This window comes from Neophocaena asiaeorientalis, unplaced genomic scaffold, assembly GCF_003031525.2.
Source record: "Neophocaena asiaeorientalis asiaeorientalis breed wild unplaced genomic scaffold, Neophocaena_asiaeorientalis_V1.1 scaffold438, whole genome shotgun sequence".
In the NCBI taxonomy this organism is placed as follows: domain Eukaryota; kingdom Metazoa; phylum Chordata; class Mammalia; order Artiodactyla; family Phocoenidae; genus Neophocaena; species Neophocaena asiaeorientalis.
This window is the reverse complement of record NW_020173491.1, coordinates 6,467,513-6,489,124: the sequence shown is the minus strand read 5'-3', so window position 1 is coordinate 6,489,124 and position 21,612 is coordinate 6,467,513. Positions and strand designations below refer to the sequence as shown.

Genomic DNA, 21,612 nt, shown 5'->3' with positions numbered 1-21,612 from the left:
CAATTAGAAACTCTGATCGAAATACAAAAAGCACTACCTCTGGATAAAATACCATGGCAGGAGGAACTTGAAAAACCACCAGATAGGCCTGAAGGCAGCAGGATGAAATTATTAAATTGTTGAAAGTGAAGAACTCTATACAGAATTCCATATATGTACAACAAAAATATCCCTCAGGAATGAATGTGAAATAAAAAAGATGACAATCCTAAGTATTTACCCAACCCTAAGTATTTACCCAAGTAAAAGGAAAACCTATATTCACTCAAAAACCTATACATGAACGCTTAGAACAGTTATATTCATAATTGTCCCAAGGTGGAAACAAACCAAATGTTCCTCAATTGGGGAATGGATACACCAAGTATGGTACATCCACACAATGGAATACCATTCAGCAATAAAAGGAGACAAATTACAGATACATGCAATAACGTGGCTGAATCTCAGGTGCGTTATGCTGAGTGAAAGAAGCTGGACTCAAAAGGATATACTAAATGATTCCATTTGTATGGCATCTGGAAAAGGCAAACCTATAGGGATGGAGTGATTGTCAGTGGTTAAAGGTGAGGGAGGGGCTTGACTATAAAAGCCTAGCTACAGGGAATTTTTTTTTTTTGCAATTGTATTTCTTGAATGTGGTGGTAGTTACATGCCTCTATGCATTTGTTAGAACTCACAAAACTGTAACCAAAAAAGTAAACTTTACTGTCAACTTTATATATTAAAAAACAAATTAAGAAGAGAGAACTTGAAATCTTGATGCACTTTTCCTAAGGAAACTTTGACATTTCAATTATCTAACTCCATGTACGTACATATTCATAAGCAGAAAACTGAATCCCCAATATAAGGACTAACAGTCAAGCTTTAATTGAAAACTTTGTTATAAATAAACTAAAATCTATTTGGTCTTCGGATGTTTTGGGGGAAGTCCAGAAACCTTCAGGATAGAATAGTACCACCCGTGTCATCAATGTATGATTTTGACATAAATATTAAAATTCTTGCTAGTTATGTAAACCTTTCCAATTCCATACACAAATATGGGTATATGGTCACAATATTTATTTCTGACCTGGTGTTTAAAATAAAGACACTATCATAACTGTTGCCACACACACACACACAATTATTATTATATTACTATTATCATTACTACTACTACTACTGCTCTACTACTATTAAGCTGAAAAACAAAATCATGCAATTAAACAATGGGCTCAGCCTTGCTTCTTCTAACACTGACCTAGCAAGTTTTTCTAATGCCTGCCATACTGATTTATACCCTGTGGGGACTCACGAAATAAAAATATTTGCATGTTAAAGATTAAACTTTAACCTACCCTGTCAAAGAGCGCAAAAAGTTGTCTCAAGACATCTGAAACAGGCAGCTTCAAATACTCCGCAAATTCTTCAATTCCGATTCTTCCTCCTTTAGAGGAACTTGCAATAGCGGCATATTCATCCAAATGCTTACGAATCCCATCCCAATCTAATCTAAACAAAGAGTTATGAAGATGTATTAGCGTTTTACAATCCACATGGACATTTTGTGAGTTTTGTTTTATTCATCTAGAATAAATTAAATACCATAATTTAGGGAGGGAAAAATATATTCAGTGTTACATTTGAAAAGGAGAAGAAAACGAATTAAAAAAAATTTTTTTTTTTGCGGTACGCGGGCCTCTCACTGTTGTGGCCTCTCCCGTTGCGGGGCACAGGCTCTGGATGCGCAGGCTCAGTGGCTATGGCTCACGGGCCCAGCCGCTCCGCAGCATGTGGAATCTTCCCGGACCGGGGCACGAACCCGTGTCCCCTGCAACTGCAGGCAGATTCTCAACCAGTGCGCCGCTAGGGAAGCCCCAAAAACGAATATTTTAAGGCACACTTTGAACATGGATACAGACTTCTAATTTTTTAAAGAATATTAACATAACTATAATTATCCCAAATATCTGAGGGAAAGAAAAGTAACTGGGAAAAGGAGCAATGTGGTAAGATAATAAATGACTCATGAGAAGAAAAAAAGAACTCACATTTTAATCTAAATATTACTTAGTAAGTCAACAGTACTTACTGAGTTGTTAAAAAAAGAATACAATTCTTGCTTTCAAGCTTTCCGGATGATAATGCACTCACATTTCACAAAATGTTGTGATGGGGGATTCATTAGACTTTGTACACTTCCTCCAATATTAGTTATAAAACACTTTAAAAAACACTGGAAAATATACTGAAGCTTACATCACATCCTGTAGAATTAAACAGGTGACTTAACATATACTTCTACATCCAATTTCAGTAACTATCTAATTTTTTCAAATCTATTGGAATATTGTAAAAATATAACATCAAAACATTGCCATCTAGAAGATATAAATAATGTTTGCTACATCAGTTATCAAAAAATATTTTTTAATACTGAACTTTAATACAGTAACTGGTTCTGCAGCTCCCTCCTAGGGAGGATGCCAAGGTCTACTGGGTTAATAAATTCTGCAGATCCCTGTCAGGGCTGAAAACAATGAACTGTAATCAGAGAGGGATGTGGGAGTTACACCTTCATACCAGGAAGTTCAAAGGGAATGTTCTAAATGGTTTAAACCAGATCATTAAAATCACAATTTTTTTTTTGCCTTTTCAAAAAAATTATGTACCCAGAAGGAGAAGATTGATCTAGGGAAGTATTTAAAATTCAATGATGGTCAGAATTGCTGCTCTACAAGTCAATTCCTATTTCACATGAGGAGTTCTGACCACCTCGTGCCAGTACCATACAATTATGCCATCTTTCTTATAAGAAGGTGGCAGGACCAACTACTCAGTTGTTTCTGGGTAGGGAGGCAGATCTGTGCTGATTCGTGTTTACTATCTCATTCTCCTCTCATGACCAACGCACATATTTCTGAGTTAGCTGTTCTTGAAAAAACAAAACTAGATGAACTAAATGGGAGATAAATTCACATCCCTGGCTTTCTTAATAAACACCACGTAGGTTCTAGAGTTTGAGCATTAATGAAACCAGAGAAAATAAACATAACAGGATTTCAGATCTCTTTTGGACACCTTTAGGAAAGTGTGGTAATTTAAAAATATGCTTACTTCAATTTCCGGCTGATTTTGGTAAATTCCACCAACCCAGCTTCCATAGGCAGTGTTAGCTGTCCTGCTGAAATCATCAATCTGCAGTCTTCATAGGTGTGATCTGTTACTGGAATTCTCAGAGCTCTAAAGTATTAAAAAACAAACAGATTCAACTTTTTTAAAAAGGTGATGGGGGCTTCCCTGGTGGCGCAGTGGTTGAGAGTCCGCCTGCCGATGCAGGGCACACGGGTTCGTGCCCCGGTCCGGGAAGATCCCACATGCCGCGGAGCGGCTGGGCCCGTGAGCCATGGCCGCTGAGCCTGCGCGTCCGGAGCCTGTGCTCCGCAATGGGAAAGGCCACAGCAGTGAGAGGCCCGCGTACAGAAAAAAAAAAAAAAAAAAAAAGGTGATGGTTTTTCATTAGGCCTGAATTGGTCAACAAACGACAGTAAATGGAAAAGTATTTACTACTTTTTGAACCAGTGGCTTTGGCTTATTATTGCCAAAGAGACACATTTCTCTACTTCACAGACTTATTGTGGCCCGAGTTAATCTCCTTATGTCTGTGTGCTTCTGCCAGCTAGTCATTTTTGTTCTGTGTTTTGACTACAGCGATAATAATAGTTGAGTTCAGTCCATGGAAAGTAATGAGAAGACTTAGGTTCAAGTCCTATGGAGTCTTTTACCAGCTGGCACTTAACCTAAGCCTCACTTTTCTCATCTGCACATGGGAATAATCACTTCCTCCACAGGGTTATTTTAAGGACCAACTAAGAATGCCTGTGGAAGTGCCATTTAAACAGATAAATGGTACCTGTACATGTTATAAGTGAACGGTCTATCCATATTGCTAGCTATCTGCGTCTTTCCATCTTTTAAGACTGAAGATCACCTTCTTGCTACATAGCAATCTTCAAAAAATACTAATGAGGACTGATTATAAGATCATTTCTTCCAAACCTAAACACCCTCCATCCTCAAAGGAGTGCACAAGACTGACTACCTCCCTCCTGCTCAGAGATCTACTTATAGTGAAACAGATTTGGAAAAAATACATATTAACAAGAACTTGAAATAACACTTGAGTGACAAGAAGAAAATCTGTGCTGTACATAAAATAATTTCCTGCAGATCCCTCTTGGCTAAATTTTTATTCACACACATTCAGTGACAATCATAAAATTATGTCATCAACTGTTATTTGATTTTGTTGAATCATGGCTAAGAACATTCAATTTTCAATGAATGCAATATGAATAAACATTTTTTTCCTACCTGCCACTAAGCTGTTTTTGATTAATGACTATTTGGGTGTAAGAATATATAAGGAAAATAAAAATTAAAAACACTTCAGGAATTATGAGTAAATAGTAGAACAGAACAGTTAAGAGCTTGGGCTTTGGTAATAGGAAGTGTGGATTTGAATCCCAGCCCAGAAACTCTCACTACCTCAGAGCCTCCATTTTCTCACTTGCCTCAGAGCTGCTGTGAAGATTATGTTAGGTAACACAAGCAAATGGCCTAGCACAGGATTTGGTAAATATTTATTAGTGGTCGACCACCACTACTTACCTCAGCTTTGCTCTTTACCATTTTCAAATGCTTTTAACATTTCCTACTTGACTCTCATAATAACCAAAACTATGAGAAAAGCCAGGCAAGGATTAGAATTCCCACTTTACACATGAGGAAAGGAGCCTTGGAGGGGACTTATCCAAGGTTGTACAGCTAACTGAGGTCTTTCTTACTCTTTATCCAAGGCCCTTCTACCTCCACGCCTCCAAATCCAGGAAAAGGCTGCTTAAACAAACCTTTCCTGTTTTTAGGCAGGTTTTGGGAAGTCAAAATATCTGATGTAAATTCTCTCAGTTCCTAATACTTATCTTCCTTCCTAAATTTTGGACATAAGCTAGTATGAAAACATAATGGAAGAGGGAAGAAAACAATATCAAAGCAAATTTTGTAGCTGCTCTAGAAACTAGGTAAATCAAGTACATGTAGGGACACGTAGTAACAAAAGTTTTTCAGCCAAACACTTTAACATTTATTCTTTTTTGAAAATAAAGTTAGTCTCCTGTGAAATATTAATATATGTAATATACGTATAATATATATAATCTTGCTTATAATGCCGAATTCAGCTATGAAGCTAAATTCAGAGTTCTCATTGCATTTTTACTAAGAGAATAAATACTGCTGGCTTATTAGCTCCAAACCTACCGTTGGGCATGACTGAGGGAGGTGGTGCTTGGGGAGAGGGTGCACACCTGGAGGGCTCTGAGGCTGCCTGGGTGGTGGGGATAGTATAACACACTCTTTCATTACAGGAGGAGAGGTGATTTATCTAATCAGGATAGTGGCCAGTTAAAACTCCCTTAAGTGCAGGAAAATACTTGCCTTATGTTTTGCAGTTTCTAAATCCTAAATTTATAGCCATCCCCTTAATGAGGGTGACTTTCCCCCTTTTCTATGCATCCATTGCATTCCCTTGCAAACTTTTCCCTTTTTGGTGCTATAATCATTAATGCCTTTGAAACACGTGGTCTTGGCAGCTATCTGGAGGTTGAGGGGATAGAAGGTGGGTCACAGCAGGAACCACTCAGACCATCATTAGCTTTGTCTGACAGCGGCTGGCCAGCTTGGGAGAATTCACCCTTTGGAGGTCACTGGCTGGTTTCTCCTGGTTCATGTACCCTCCCTGTTCACCTTCTGGCAAAGCTACGTCTCCATTAGTTTGGGGTTACGTCAGAGAAAATATTTATAGATTGTCTTACTGACCGCATTCCTAGGCACATGATTTTTCCTTACCAAAATGAGTTGGGGAATGAGGCCCTCAGACAGAAAAAAACAAAGACAAAAAACAATGTTAAATGCCATTTACCAATAATTTTAAAACTATTTACTGATCATAATCACATATAGATACTTACTCTGCCATTAAATTCCGGACTGTACTGGCAAAAAGGACAGGATCACTTTTTTCTTCATCATTTGGTATTTGAACAGGCATAAACTGAAAGGCAAATATACCTTTCCATTACAATTGTGAGGCCTAAGACTTTAAATGCTAAATTAATTTATAAGCTGTCATTATATGAAATCCCCTGCCTTTCTAGCACACGGGTTATAGGATAGAATGTAAAGAGCACTGTGCTTGGACTCAAGAGATCTGAATCCAAGCTCTGGGTCTTTCTGTGTGTTAACTAGTATGACCTTTAACTTTTCTGAACTGTCTCCTCAACTCTGAAAGGAGGGCTATGACCACCTATGTTCCGGGTTGTGGTGAGGATGAAATGAACCAATGTCTGGAATTCTGGAAGTTGTAAAGCTGAAACTACTCAGATCTTACTCTCAAAGCTGCATTTTCTCCCACTTACCCTCTGTGTGAAAATGTTATTAGTGGTAGTACTTTGTTTTTTGTAGTTTATCTTCTCTATCCTTTCCTATATCAGCCATATTTTTTTTTTTTTTTGCCGGTCACGGGCCTCTCACTGTTGTGGCCTCTCCCGTTGCGGAGCACAGGCTCCAGACGCGCAGGCTCAGCGGCCATGGCTCACGGGCCCAGCCGCTCCGCGGCATGTGGGATCTTCCCGGACCGGAGCACGAACCCGCGTCCCCTGCATCGGCAGGCGGACTCTCAACCACTGCGCCACCAGGGAAGCCCTATCAGCCATATTTTTATCACTTGATCAAGCTTTATGTTTGATCATTTCTTCTGCTTGTTTTTGAACCCTTATATTGGCTTTCTACCATGTTTTGCTTTATCATTTTAAATTTTACTCTTTTTTCTCCACTTGATAATCTGTGATACCTCATTTGTACTATTCTTGTTTTTAATTATAGTTTCCTAACATTAACAAGCTTTCAGTGCTATATTTAAGTCATTGTTCATTTTTTGAGCACCTACTATATACCAGGCAAGATGAACAGGACCCTAATTCCCACTCTAAAGAAGATCCATATTTTAACAGGATAGACTGACACAACACACACTATCATTACCCCTAATGATAGGGCTTAAAAGCTTAATTAACTTACTTAAAGTTATATGGGTCACATGACTACGATTCAGCTCAGGGCCTGTCAGACTTTAAAACCCTTGTTTTTCCCACTAAACCATCCTTCCTGGAGTATGAGCACAAGGGATAGGAAATGATTAATTTGGTCGGGGGCTGGGAAAAGCAACCAAAGAGGTTTTATAGAAGAGCTAATGCTTGATCTTGACTTTCTGAGGATAAACATGATCTTGCCAATTCCTACTGTTTATTAACTGAACCAGGCACCACGCTAGGTGTTTTATATGCATTATTTCATTTTACTAATCCTCCCAATTCTAGTTATAAGGAATTGGGGATCACAAAGATTAAATGACTTGCTCAAGATTTCATGGCTCATTTCCATTCAACAAATCCTGCTTAAGCACACTGTTATATGCCAGGCACCACACTAAGCCTTGAAAACATGACAAGGAAGTTCTGCCCTCAAGGAGTTCTTCATGCAGTGGGGAATAAATGTATGATACAGTGAGCTAAGTCCACCAATAAGGGCTACCATCCTTCAAGAACCTACTGTGTACTGGGTACTTTATATAAGGGGTTTTATGTGCTGAAATCTTGCTTCGTTTTTTTGTTATTGAGCTGCATGAGCTGCTTGTAAATTTTGGAGATTAATCCTTTGTCAGTTGCTTCATTTGCAAATGTTTTCTCCCATTCTGAGGGTTGTCTTTTGGTCTTGGTTATGGTTTCCTTTGCTGTGCAAAAGCTTTGAAGTTTCATTAGGGCAACAATTTCTTGAGGCAAATTCTACCACTTCCCTTTGATAGGTAAAGAATGTGGCTCTAAGAGGTTAAACGATATAGCTAAGCCACACACAAGTGGCAGGGTCACAATTTGAAAGAAAAGTAAGTATCTGTATAAATAACACCACTTTCAGACTCACGTGGGCCTGTTTTCAAGCTTGTTAACCATGTTTAAGAAGCCTACGGGCAATAGTGACTCAGAGATGAAGTTTAAGCAAGGGAGTGAAATGACCAGTCAAAGTTTTTGAGCAGTAACTTTGGTGGCAGGGAGTGGATAGTCAAAGAGGAAGAGGCTCGGAGCAGGGAGAACCCCTGGAGGCAACCACAATCACTCTGTGAGTGATGGTAAGACCATGAATAGAGGGAGGGAGGGAGGGTGTACAGGCCAGCATGGACCCAAATGGCATTTTCAGGATAAAATGGACAGAAATCATAGGATAATGTGCTATTTGTTATTTTACTTCTCACATTTATTTTATTAACATCCTCTCCAAGAGGACAGTGGCATGCTGCGGAGACAGCACTAGGCCTGGATTGATGCCTTGGCTCTGCTGTGCGATCCTGGAAAAGTCATTTCGCCTTTATAGGCCTCAATTCCCTCTCTTGTCAAAGGAAAAGTTTGAGTAGATGCCGTCTAAGGTCCTTTCCAACTGGACTTCTAAGTCTATCTTTTCGCTTAGTATCCAGTCATCCTTTAAGATGGAAAAATAAACTAAGCCACCAGAGGTCCCCACATCACTTATATATCCAGAGCAATGAAAAATCTTTGCAAATAAAAATTTCTAAAATTCCCTCCTTCCTGTTCTAGTAAAATCTCTTATAGTTGCTTAGGATGAAATCCAAGGAAGAAAACTATGTTAAAATCAATGTTCATAAAAACCTAACAAAATAATACAATCAATTAAAGTTTTAAATGGCCATTTAATTCTTCATTAAAAAAAGCTAAATGCTCATTTATAATACACTTGATTGGTAGGTCATAAAAGTTCATACTGAAAACCCTAAAAAATAAATTGCTGTTACACTGTTAACCAAACACAATACAATGAACTATGGGTTTGGTTCCTTTTAGTGCAGGGAATATTTTCCATAAAATGATTTTTAATAATGCTCATATTGGCATGGCATTTTATTCTTGAGGAAAATAATTCCCCTGAGAGTTCAAAATAGTTAAAAGCCTGGATTTGATACTCACTGGTCTTGGAGGCCCCCATGCCTCCTGAGAAGCAATTCAATGGAAATTCTAATAAAAAGTCATCTCTCCTTGGATAAGATCTTGCCCTCTATATCACATTTCCAATTTGTACAAAGTCATTCAAGGGTCACAGCATGAACATATCTTTTACTTGGGAAGGAAGATCAGCCAGAGAGACAGGAACATGATTGTCGTTATCTATTACTGAACGCTAATACACACCTAAGTACCCCAGTGACCCCAGGACCACAAGTTATCCTTTCTACCTTTATCTTCTCTCGTTATCCCCAGTATCCACATTGATGGCCCATCTTGATTTCACACCCCTTCATCTGGCCACAGATATTCTTTTCAACTCCACCTTGGCCATGGAAAAAACATGCAATTCTAATTCCTCCTCTGACAAGTTCTTCCATGAGAGTTTCCCCTCATTATCTATTAGTGTTTACTTCACCCCTAACCTGGTCCTGCAGAGACGGCAAGAAACTGACAGTCACCCTCAGAAACTATTCATCCCTCTCTGCCACCCCATGCTGACAACATCTGTCTGCCTATCTACACTGTACTTTGAGAATCAGACACTTCTCTATGACCTTTCTGTCACCTAGAATCTCTCACTTCTGCCACATACTCAGTCACCTCTCCTGATCCCGCCTCTCCTGATCTCCTGATCCCATTAGAGAGTGATGCTAACTGAGAGATGCTAAACAAAGGTACAAAATCTTACTGGCTGAGGCTACTACAAATTCATGTTCAGCTCCTTGGAGCTGCTTGAAAAATTATGTAATTTCCCAAGGTGACCATGCTGCCTCCAAACATAAAAAAATACTTTTTTGTTTCTGTTGTCAAAGATCTTCTGTGTAGGTGGGCCAAAATATGTGATCTTAACATTGGGTCTATTTCTTTAATGTTGATGTGATGGGCGAGGATCAAGTTACTTAAATCGAACCTCACTGCTGCTTGGCAGCCCTCTTCTGTCCCTCTTTGACCTGCTGCCATCATATTTTCCGGTTTCAAACATGTTCCTTGCTTCTCAAGTTGCAACTCCACTTTCATCTCAATGATACTTCATTTTCAACTTTAGAAAGAAGACAGTGAAGGAGTTCAGGACATGCAACTGCAAAATGTGCCACTTGGGTATATCAATTATTTTGAGCTGTAGGCACTTAAAAACAGCACTGCAGGGAGAGGCTTTCTCTAAACTCCCCTTATCTGCCCATGACAGATCCTCCAAAAAGAACTCACTTGTCCTAAATGTGCTCCTGGGGAGTTTCAACAAACAGGGAGGACTGACTCTCATCAGAGGGGAGGAGACTAGAAGTCAACATCACACCCAGACAAACTTTATCACACACCATCATGTCTCCCATCTGTTCTAAGGGCTCACTGGTCTTTCTTAAAAATCATTTACTCTTCCCTAAGTGGCCTATGCCCTCCCTCCCCTGCTTCTTTTTTTTTTTTTCTTTAATTTGAAACTTTTATTTCTGTTATAAACTATGTGGAAGCTCTAATTCATCCTGTTTTTAAGTTGGAGTAAAATTGCTTTACAATGTTGTACTAGTTTCTAATGTACAATGAAGTGAATCAGCTATATGTGTACCTATATCCCCTCTCTCTTGGACCTCCCTCCCTCCCCATCCCACCCATCTAGATCGTCACAGAGCACCAAGCTGAGCTCCCTGTGCTATACAGCAGGTTCCCGCGTATTTACGTCAAACCTAATCTCCCAATTCATCCCACCCTCTTCTTCCCCGTGTCCACATGTCCATTCTCTACGTCTATGTCTCTATTCCTGCCCTACAATTAGGTTCATATGTACCATTTTTCTAGATTCCACATATATGCATTAATATATGATACTTGTTTTTCTCTTTCTGGCTTACTTCACTCTGTATGACAGACTCTAGGTCCATCCACATCTCTACAAATGACCCAATTTCGTTCCTTTTTATGGTTGAGTAATATTCCATTGTATATATGTACCACATCTTCTTTATCCATTCATCTATCGTTGGACATTTAGGTTGTTTCCACATCCTGGCTATTGTAAATAGTGCTGCAATCAACATTGGGGTACATATGTCCTTTTGAATTATGGTTTTCTCAGGGTATATGCCCAGTAGTGGGATTGCTGGGTCATATGTTAGTTCTATTTTTAGTATTTTTAAGGAACCTCCATACTGTTCTCCATAGTGGCTGTATCCCCTGTTTCTTTTAATATGGTATATAAGCTCTCAAATCTCACTTTTTTTGGGTATTCACTTTTTATTCCCTGTGATGCCCTTGTGCATATCATATTAAAACTTAATAAATCTGTATATCTTTTCTGCTGTTAATCTGCCTATTATCAGTTTATTTCACAGACCCAGGAATCAGACCTGGGTGGGTAGAGGGAAGTCTTTCCTCCCTGACAGCATCCTGTGTAAACTCCGTCAATTCCCTTTCCCGTTGCACCTGAGACGGGCTCCACAGCTCCAGCCCCCTCCTCACTGCAGTATCCCCTCTTCCCTCACCCTGCTTATTCTGTACCATCCTGACCCAGATGATGAGAAGACTAGCTGGCCTGTCTCCCACACCAGCACCTCTAGTTTGCACTTTTGGTCCCAGAGCCTTCTACCTCTTCTTGGGCCTTAGACTGCACACAAGATAAAGCCCAAATTCCCCTGCCTATTGTTTAAGGCTCTCCATGACCCAGAGCCAGTCCTTTACATGAATATTCACTACCAGTGAGACTGGTGTATTCATTGTTTACTGACCACATCAAGCACATTCCTTTCTATTAAATAAGTGATGATGAGAGGGAGAAAGATTGACGAGTGATGACACTACAATCAACTTTTTCTTCTTCTAAGGAACAGAAACGGATTTTAACAGGTGAATCTTAAGAAATGTGCAGTTCTGGGAATTCCTGGCAGTCCAGTGGTTAGGACTTGGTGCTGTCACTGCTGGGCCTGGGGTTCAATCCCTGGTCAGGGAAATAAGATCCCGCAAGCTGTGTGGTTCAGCCAAAAAAAAAAGAAAAGAAGAAGAAGAAAAGTGCAGTTCTAGTTCTGCTCGTGATTCTCCTTTACAGTCTTCAAAAGGAGAAATGCAAAAGAAGAAAGGTTTTATGAACAATGTTTTATGAACATTAGCTCCTTCCTTCCCAAAAGAACAGGAAAATCTAGTTGATAAGGTGAATAAAGATTAATACCTAACTCACCACATACTAGCACACAAGCAACCTGATTAAATCCTCACAACCCTATAAAATAGGTATTATTATCCCCCTTTGACCAGTGAGAACACAGGCTTAGAGCGGTTTAAGTAACATGCTCAAGCAAATACAGGTAAGTACTAGCAGAACTGGAACAAAAACCCCAGTTAACGCTCTTCTTGTAGCACTCTATTTCTCCAGTTACAAATTCCAGAATTCTACCAAGTTCCAGAAGAAATTACCTCTGTTAGAACAAGTACATATGGGGTGTGTTGTGTGTGTAGGTATGTATGTATTTGTGTGATGGTTTTCTAAAAGGCCCGTTTTAGATTAAAAACTACACATCATTTTAGTGCATTCGGATATTTAAATAAACTATATAAATGTATTTGAAACTTCTCTAAGTAATTAGCTTTAAGAGATTTAAAAAGTGATATATTTCTATAGGTGTTGATCATAACACTCTTCATTATAATCCTTTCCTACATCAGAAATTTTTTAATGAAAAAAAAAACCTCTTTCTATCACAAGGCAACGAATTACCTACCATTAAGTAATGCCAGCAGCCACTAGAAGCTCATTATAAGCTTTGCCAAGGAAGTTTCCTAAAGCAAAATATGTATGTCTACAGACAAATCATTTTTATGTATCTCTAATATAATGGATGGGTTTAAAGTCAACATATTTTGAATGCAAACTAAGACACAGCCCATGAAAAAGGAAACTGATTGTAGAGTCAATGTGAATGTCATGTTTCCATTCAGAAACTAGCTGTTATCCACAGAGTGCTATATAGTCTGACTTTGCTTATATTCTCTCTCATGAGATAAACTAGAAGGCTCTTTATTTATGTCATATTTTGGGATGTTCCCTACTAGCTAGCTTATTCCCTGTGCCCCTAAGCCATATGCTTATTAAGGAATACTTGTGGAGTAGCTGGCTGATAAAAGTGATCACTAAAAGATGCTTTAAGTACACCCACTATGCCACATTATGATTCAAAGAATAACTTTCAATAGAACCATTCTGTAGACACACATGGCATCATTGTTCAAAGATGCCACAAGACCAATTACATAGGGCATGAGGTTTGGAACTTGTTGTATTTTTAAGAGTCAAGACTTATTTTCAAAAATAAGTCTTTTTGTTGGGGAAGCAGAGAAGGAGTGGGTAAGGAAATAGTCCTAAATACTGTATTCCCTAGATTTTTAGATATCTGATCATTTTGGTAATTAAAGAGATTGATAATCATCATTAATGAGGAGAGACTTGTGAAACTAAAGGATACAGCCTTCAACATACTGAGAAGTCCTTGACTCACAAGAACAAGTGTGTCTAAATGGACATTTTAGTAACAATCCACTCATAGCTCATTTTAAAAACCATAAAGTTAAGGCTATATTCTTGAATAATACATCTTGAATTAGGTTTACCTAATTAATATTCAAGAAGGTCTAAAAACACATGTTAAAAATAATACCTAGGATTTCCATCCATTTTAAGAAAAAGGAAAGCAGAGGAAGTGCTTTTGAACAACCAAGACAACTGAAATTGTAGCAACTAAATGTACTGAGACTTCTGACTAAGCTGCATTGGGGCAGCTCAAGCTGGGCCTCCTTTGACGTGGTGGAAAAGCTGGAGCCTCAGAGCTAGTGCCCAGCCCCTGAGAGTCTTGAGCCAAGGTGTGGGTATACTTAGTGCTTGGCAGGCTGCTGGGATACATTTTCCAGTTACATCCCAACAGTGGGGAATTAAAATATTCAAAAATCATAAAGTAGTTAGGAATCCCCTGGGTGAAAGGTAGACTCATAAATCTCAAATTAAATTACAGTTAAAATAAGAATACCCAATTTGAAGCCTACAAATTTCCATCTTCTTACCCTGTACCACAATTCTTATACATCAAATCCCTACCTATTCAGCTTTTTTCAACTGGTTGAAAGCCATTTTGTGTGTGAAGTTATCGAACAAAGGATATATTCTTTTATTTGCAGAAAATATTATCCAAACAGGTCTGAGAACAGGTTGGAGAATGCAAATATTGTAATTGAAAAGAAAGAAGGACAGCCATGACATGGAAAGGAAATGTGGTAATAGTGGTCAGGGCAAAAGCATGAGGAATTTGCATACCTCTGTTGTAACACAATTTGACCACTGACACGTGTGCTAGACAAAAAAATGTACAGTTCTATGTGCATTTCCACATCTATTGCTAGATTTCATCTTAGCTAAAGAGGGGTAAATTTAGAGGAAGGAACAGCGTATATATATAAACAATATCTTCCAAATTTGCAGAGAATATGGGTTTTCTTATTTATTTATTTTTTTTTTAGAGAAAGAAAACAGGGCTAGCTATCTGAGCAGCTTTTCAAGAAGGAAGAGCAGTGCTCAGTCGAAGTACTTAGAAATAATAAGATATTTCTTTCTACCGGGGTTTCCCAAAATGTATTCTGTGGAAACTGGCTCTAGGAGGTATCCAGAGAAAAAGGGGTTCAGTGGTCAAACATTTCAAAGGCACTGAGAAGTCTTGAGAAAAGAAATCTGATTCATTTTATTTACCCTGGTACTTCCTAAACTTATTAGGATACAGATTAGTTTTTTCTCTAGAAACATCTAACTATATTCCAAGATCTAGTGTTTTCTGGTCACACTGAGAGATACTGAGCTGGTTTTAAAAGTGGGGAGGTGTGGCATATAATTAGTAAACAGGTATTTTCAAGGCAGGCAGACAACCTGCAAGTCTCAAGAAAAATTTCATGGAAGTTAAATTCACTTTGACATAATTTGCCCTCCTACATCATTTGGTAGTGCTGACAACATCTAAATGGCTGAACAACCAAGCTATCCAACAAAATAAAACAGGATTCTTGTGACTTCCATTCCACAGTCCTGTCATCTGGAGCACTGGCCCCCGCTCAGAACTCTGAATTACATATGCAAACTTAAGGTTTTCATTACAAAAGCCATGGATGCAATTGGAAAATCCAGACAAGAGTCTGGAGAACCACTATTCTGACGCTCTCTCTTCAGAGGCTACCTGAGGGTATCACTGAAGCCAACGAGATTCTGAATTCAGAGGTCCATTATTCCATGTCATTCCTAGAAACTAAGCATAGTTCTTGGAATCAACCTTCAGAGTCTTTAAAATCCGGTCAGGATTTTCAGAACATTCTAATCACTCCTCCAGTGTTACAGCCTGCTACTGTGACTTAAACTGAAAAACTGTCCTGTGAACGATGATATGAGCTGCCTTCACGGCTCATACAACATGATTTCCTCAGGCTTTCCACGTGCAGATTGATTCCAAAAGTGAGGGTTTCTCATTCTGTACCTCTCCCACAATCTCTCAGCTTTCACAGAACATACTTCTTCAAGAAGTTGTGGGGTTCTACCAGCTACTGTAGCTCCTTTGGTCAGGATGTGAAGGCATATCATACAACTTGGCAGAGGTCGGCACTAAAAGGATTAAAAGATAGGAACGGGTGATGCAAATCTGGCCAGCCAGGGTGGTGACATGCTGGAAGTTCCCAGAAGTTAGGAAATTGTGTTTCCTAACACAGTTCTAAGGGCTAGGGTTGACAGACTGGGTTTAGGCACACAATTTGCAAAAGACCAGGGCTTATTTTCAAGGTGGTGGATTTAACTTCCAATCTTTCTACATCTGGTCTCTCTAGACTAAAAATTCACAATGAAAGGAAAGGCCAAATCTTAGGCTCCAAGGCTACATTTTGAACCACTTACCTCAACTTCCACCTTTGTGAAGGGCTGGCAGCAAGTGAGCACACAAAGTTGAATGCTGAAGAGAAAAAAAGAGAAGGCCATCTTTATGTGGTAATACAAGTACCATCTAGTATTACTGAGCAATCTTTTCTTTACATACAAGCAACCCCATGTCACTCTTTGTATGTATTCTGCATTTATAAATGCCACACTGTAGCTATAACACTTCTTGGGTTTAGAGAACTATTCTTGATATTCAAAAGTTAAATTGCTGAATGCAATATCAAATATGTATTTGTGGGTCAGAGCCGCAGCTCAGCAGACTAAACACCAAATTTGAAGTCTTCTTGACAGCTAAGACTCATAGGCCTAGAGAAACTAACCATGGTCACATTTTAAGGTTCATTAATATGTTTATAGAAAAACTGCTGAGTAGAACATTACTAAATTCTTTTCTAATATTAAAAAAAACAAAAAACCAGTGGGCCTTTCCTTAAAAGCAGAAACTTTATCATCATTGTCCCAGTTATTAATAAATGTTTTAGCTATGGGGAAATTTTCTGAAAAGTTTCAGATTTCATTGTAAAGCTAGATGAAGGCTTTCTTTTTTTTTTTTTTTTTTTGCGGTACGCGGGCCTCTCACTGCCGTGGCCTCTCCTGCACGTGGGATTCTCCTGGACCAGGGCACGAACCCATGTCCCCTGCATTGGCAGGCAGACTCCCAACCACTGCACCAACAGGGAAGCCCGACAAAGGCTTTCTTTAAAGTGGTTATAATCAATCCTCTCAAAGATAATTTTTGAAATGGTTCCTACTTACAGCTTTCCAGTGTATATTTAGACTCTCTGGCTAAGATTTCTATGGGATTTTTATTTCGCCTCATGTAGACGGATGACCCAGAAGTCAGGCAGGGTAAATTAGACTACAAGTTTAAGAAAACAACCAACCAAGCTTTTTTTGCTATTAAGAAATTAAAATATGATTTACCTGTAAAAATTGCTTGAAGGGACTTACTTAAGACAAGGAATTTAGGAATTTAAACAAGGAATTTACTTAAAAGAAGGAATTTAGGAAACGGGTTTATTAATTCCATAATTAATTATAAATTGTTAATGTGTCAGTTCTCATATCTTCTGTTTGAAAGGGAAACTCCAAGCCACAAAGCCAATCCATATTATCTATCATTAAGTAAATTGTTCTTTAATGATTTGAATTGAGCTTTGGAATTCAATGACTTGAATACATATTTTGTTCTGAAAATTCTGAATGCTCTTAAAGAAAAAAAAAACACATAAATGAAAGCACACACAAGATCTCTTTAAACTTGACTTGTCCACACTACAGACAAACCAAACAACACTTCTTAGACTGACATAAAACAGCTTTTCCAAGGCTTTCCCTTCTTGTTGGTTAGTCCCTGAGTCTCCTCTCCCCTAGGACATCTGCTTTGGTGTAAAATCCCTTCCCTAGATCCTGAGTCAGAGTAGTACTTGGAGCCAGGACAATTGAGAAAACTGATTTAGAAGTAAGAGACACAGTGCTAAATATAACATGAAGACCAGAAGATAAAGGTGGAAACAAGAGGTTACCACACGTAAGTGTGATGTGGCACTTGGATAAAACAACGTTGTATCTTTAGAAGATTTTGTGTTTGTTTATAAATCCTAAGAAATCTTTAACTCTGAAAATACTTTTTTTCCTCTCTTTCTTTGCTGAATTCTATTTTTCCCCCTCTGTCACACATTTCTCAGGTTAGAGCCTAGATTAACTCAACCACTCTATTTACCCCTCATCTCCCTTCCAGAAAAGCTTCCTCTTTGACCTTCACATCCACCAGCCCAGCTGCAAAACCAAAAAAAGTCACAATGAACCCAAAGTCACTATCTCTATGAGGGCTTAACTTGTAAAGGCCCCAAGGATGACACATCTCTGGAAATATAAATATGTTATCCCCTCAATTTTCAGGCACTTCTTTTTCTAAAATGCTCTCATACTACTTGTTTCTCCTACTTTCCCCTTGTATAGAAGTTGAAAACCAGGAATTCGTAATTAGTAATGACAGGAAATACGTATTCTAGCCAAGGGAATAGACTGATTTCCTGTAGGGTTAAAGATAGCATAATGTGTAGATACCTTTTACAATTTATGTTCCTTATTTTTGGTGGTGTTTACTTAACTTCAACTACTAGGGACTGAAGTATAACAGGAACATAAATGTCTCAGGCGTATCAATGTTTATTAACACATGTAATTGGCCCATCTATTCTGATTTAAATGTATCATTTCAAAGCAACTTACATACACAAAAAAAATGGAGAAAATAAGTATGTTTTAGTTAAAAAAATCTAATTTTCAGAAGTTGTTTGGATTGTCTACAATGTACTTGAAGGCAAATGATGATTTCTTTTTAAATATTTCCAAATGATCGTCACCTATCCATCAATAATTTGAGCTCTGTGTATAACAGTATCAAAAGGCATTACTTCATAAGTCCTGGGAAAGTCCTCAAATCCAAAATATAAACAGGCTGTCTTTTTAAAATTTTTTTAAGTTTGGGGAAGGTTTATTTTTTTTTTCTCTTCTGCCACCCAAAGCCAGCCAGGTTCCTTGAGGTGAACATAGATGGGTGTCGACACTCCATGCAGGTAAAGGACCAAAGGAGGCACATAAACAGGCAGGGGAGCCAAACAAAAGAACTTCTTGAGAGTAAGTAAGATTCTACATGTTCTGCTCTTTTTAAAAGGTCTATTTCACTTCAGCTAGCTTAACAGTGGACCTGTATTCTTCTCTTCAACATTTATAGAAACTGCTGATCCTTAGGCTCTTAAAATCCAAGAGTGGAAGTGAAAGCTTGGTTAGCTATTTCCTCAACTCAAATCAGACACATCACAACTATTTCAGGCTATATGACTAAAATGCTCTGGACTGTTTAAACGAATACAGTAAAATAAAGATGGAGACACCAGATAATGCTAAATTTGCAATGGGAATGAAATTACAAAATTTAAGCTAAGTAGGATTCAAATGAGATCACTGGAATGTTTCTTAAGAATTGGTAGATAAACACTTGAGACCCATTAGAACATGACAAACAACTAGAATTCTGCACATGGCAGACACTGGGGTTTAATGGGCAAGATAGTTATGCTCTCTACAGAAACTTCTCAGTTACAAGATTCAAGGATCTGATTAGAAATCTTTACTTCTACAAAAACAAGGCTTTTTTTTTTTTAAAAAGAACAAATTCTTTTTCTTCACTCAAATAAAATTTATATAAACTAATAATAATATAAGCAACTTACAATTTATATCCTTGCCATGTCCATGTCACAGTATCCTAGAATAACAATAGTATTTAAACTGTTAGTTCAGAGAAAAAATACCAAATAAAACAAAAATTTTATTTTGATACTGAATATACTTTCTTTCTGAATTAAAAGCAATATGCTGAAAAGTAAGACAAGCATACTATTATTGTTAAACAAGAGTGAACTGATCTATAAATTCTTGGATCACATATCTACATGGCAAAGATCTGTCTTCCATATGTAACCACCTATCTTTTTATGGAATTAAGTTGCTTTGAATTTTTAAAAAAACTTGTGCATGCTTAACTATTTTTCTCCTAATATGAACATATCTGGATAATTAACTGGCTTACAAAAACCAGAATACATCAGTTCTTAAAAAAAAAAAGTTTATTTGGGGAAAAAAGACTACAGTAGTGAGGTAGTACACAGTGAAAGAATTTGAGTAAATGACAAATTCAAACCCACAGGTAGAAGTACACTGAGTAAAAATCTGATGAATTTTAATTTTTTAACTACAAGTGTCCAAGGTTGAGAAATAAGCCGCTGATAGAAAGTTGAATGGATTAAGAACTCAATCTTAAATGACACAGATGATTAATAATTACATCCTGGCTTTTAATGTAAATTCTCTAGTAAAGAAAGCTCCTCTCCAAAACAGAACATCCCTCCCCCTGCCAAAAAACCACTTTTTTTAGGAAAATGGTGATGCAGTCAATACCCAGAAAAAGACAAATCTCCTCGATGGAGCAGAAGAGTATTTTCTGAGTCCACATGGACTTTCTATAGGATGTTATGTTCTTTTCAGATATTTCCTTATTTAAGCTACTTGCCAAGTGTCACACAGCTACGAAGTACTGAGCCCGTAATTAAACACCAAGCCTCTTCCAAATTTATCCTACTACTTCAATCCTTCTCCACCAGTAATGACCAGTGAATCAGGAGATTTCTCCTTCTAAGCTTAATGAAAACTACAAATTTATGAGAGTTTTCTGAAGTCCAGTCTAAGAGACCCTGAATCTGAGACTTAACCATACCATCACAGTGACTACAGGGTAGAAGCTAAGGAAATGTCTTCCTATAGCTTAGTAATAGCAAAAGCAATATGTCAAATTGGTATCAACCAATATGTGCCTATCTTGCAAATTTTTAAAAACTAAATTGTAGCAAGGAGAATGAGTCTACCCATCTGCTCCCACCATTTATCTATTCATCTATTTTATTTATTCAAACAAAAGGGGTCCTAGAGAATTTGTGCTGTTTGGAATGTTGAGATTCTTCCCATAGTAAACTACGATGCTTACCAGCTTGTTTGGGTATCTGAGGAGAACTGGCTGCACTGGAACTCCTGGAATGAAGGCCCCTATAACCATATAGTGAAATTTTATAACATGCTCTTTATATGAACACAAACTTTACAGTGAATTAAAAAATTAATAATAAATGATGTAAATATGTTAAATGTTTTAAGAGTACATATAAACTATTGGCTAAATGTTGGTAAATCCCTAGTGTTAGCCAAAATGACAGATTTTTGAATTCAGAAATATGTAAGCAAAATATTAAATGTTATGCCTAAGTCACTTAAAATATTACTTATATCTCCATTTGTTTTCATTTGCCAAATACCTATTATTCAACAGGATTAAAAAAAACAGTAATGATGAAACTAAGACAAAGAGAAAATAAAGAGAAGAAAATCTAGTTGAAACCAAATGCTTGAACGTTAAACTATCATACTTGCTAGAAATGAGTTCTAACTTTGGCTCTGAGCATTCTAGCAGCCAATACAAAAACATTTTAAAGTATTAATAATTACTGTGAAATGACATATGAAATTACAAATTACTATAAAATTCACAACTTCATAATATATATATATATATTTTTTGCGGTACGCGGGCCTCTCACTGTTGTGGCCTCTGCTGTTGCGGAGCACAGACTCTGGACCCGCAGGCTCCGCAGCATGTGGGATCTTCCCAGACCGGGGCACAAACCCATGTCCCCTGCATTGGCAGGCGGACTCTCAACCACTGTGCCACCAGGGAAGCCTTCATAATATTTTAAAAAGGAGTGAACCTTAGAAGGAACTGAAGGTATTTTAATGATAATTGAAGTAGGTTTTCTAACTTGATGACATAGGACCCCAAGTGTCTGTGAGGGTTATCTTTGGAGGAAAAGAAAAATCTGCTAGTGGCTTCTGCTCAAACACACACACACACACACACACACACACACACACACACACACACTGGACATTCCAAGGAAGAAGGGGTTATGATACCAAAAGAGAAAGCAAAGGAGTGAG

General features: G+C 38.0%; 1 protein-coding gene across 2 annotated transcripts in view; it reads right to left on the bottom strand.

Moving 5' to 3' along the window:
* LPCAT2 (lysophosphatidylcholine acyltransferase 2) overlaps nt 1–21,612 on the bottom strand; it is a 68,406-nt gene that overhangs the window by 31,705 nt on the left and 15,089 nt on the right. The window contains exons 6-12 of one of the 2 annotated variants that reach the window (XM_024747330.1): nt 20,609–20,667; nt 19,299–19,333; nt 16,018–16,072; nt 15,643–15,732; nt 6,018–6,100; nt 3,106–3,231; nt 1,347–1,500 (exon numbers count right to left, since the gene is read on the bottom strand). In XM_024747330.1, coding sequence (XP_024603098.1) covers nt 1,347–1,500; nt 3,106–3,231; nt 6,018–6,100; nt 15,643–15,732; nt 16,018–16,072; nt 19,299–19,333; nt 20,609–20,667 — 602 coding nt within the window. The remainder of the gene's footprint in view (nt 1–1,346; nt 1,501–3,105; nt 3,232–6,017; nt 6,101–15,642; nt 15,733–16,017; nt 16,073–19,298; nt 19,334–20,608; nt 20,668–21,612) is intronic. The other variant, XM_024747331.1, reaches the window with a different exon arrangement.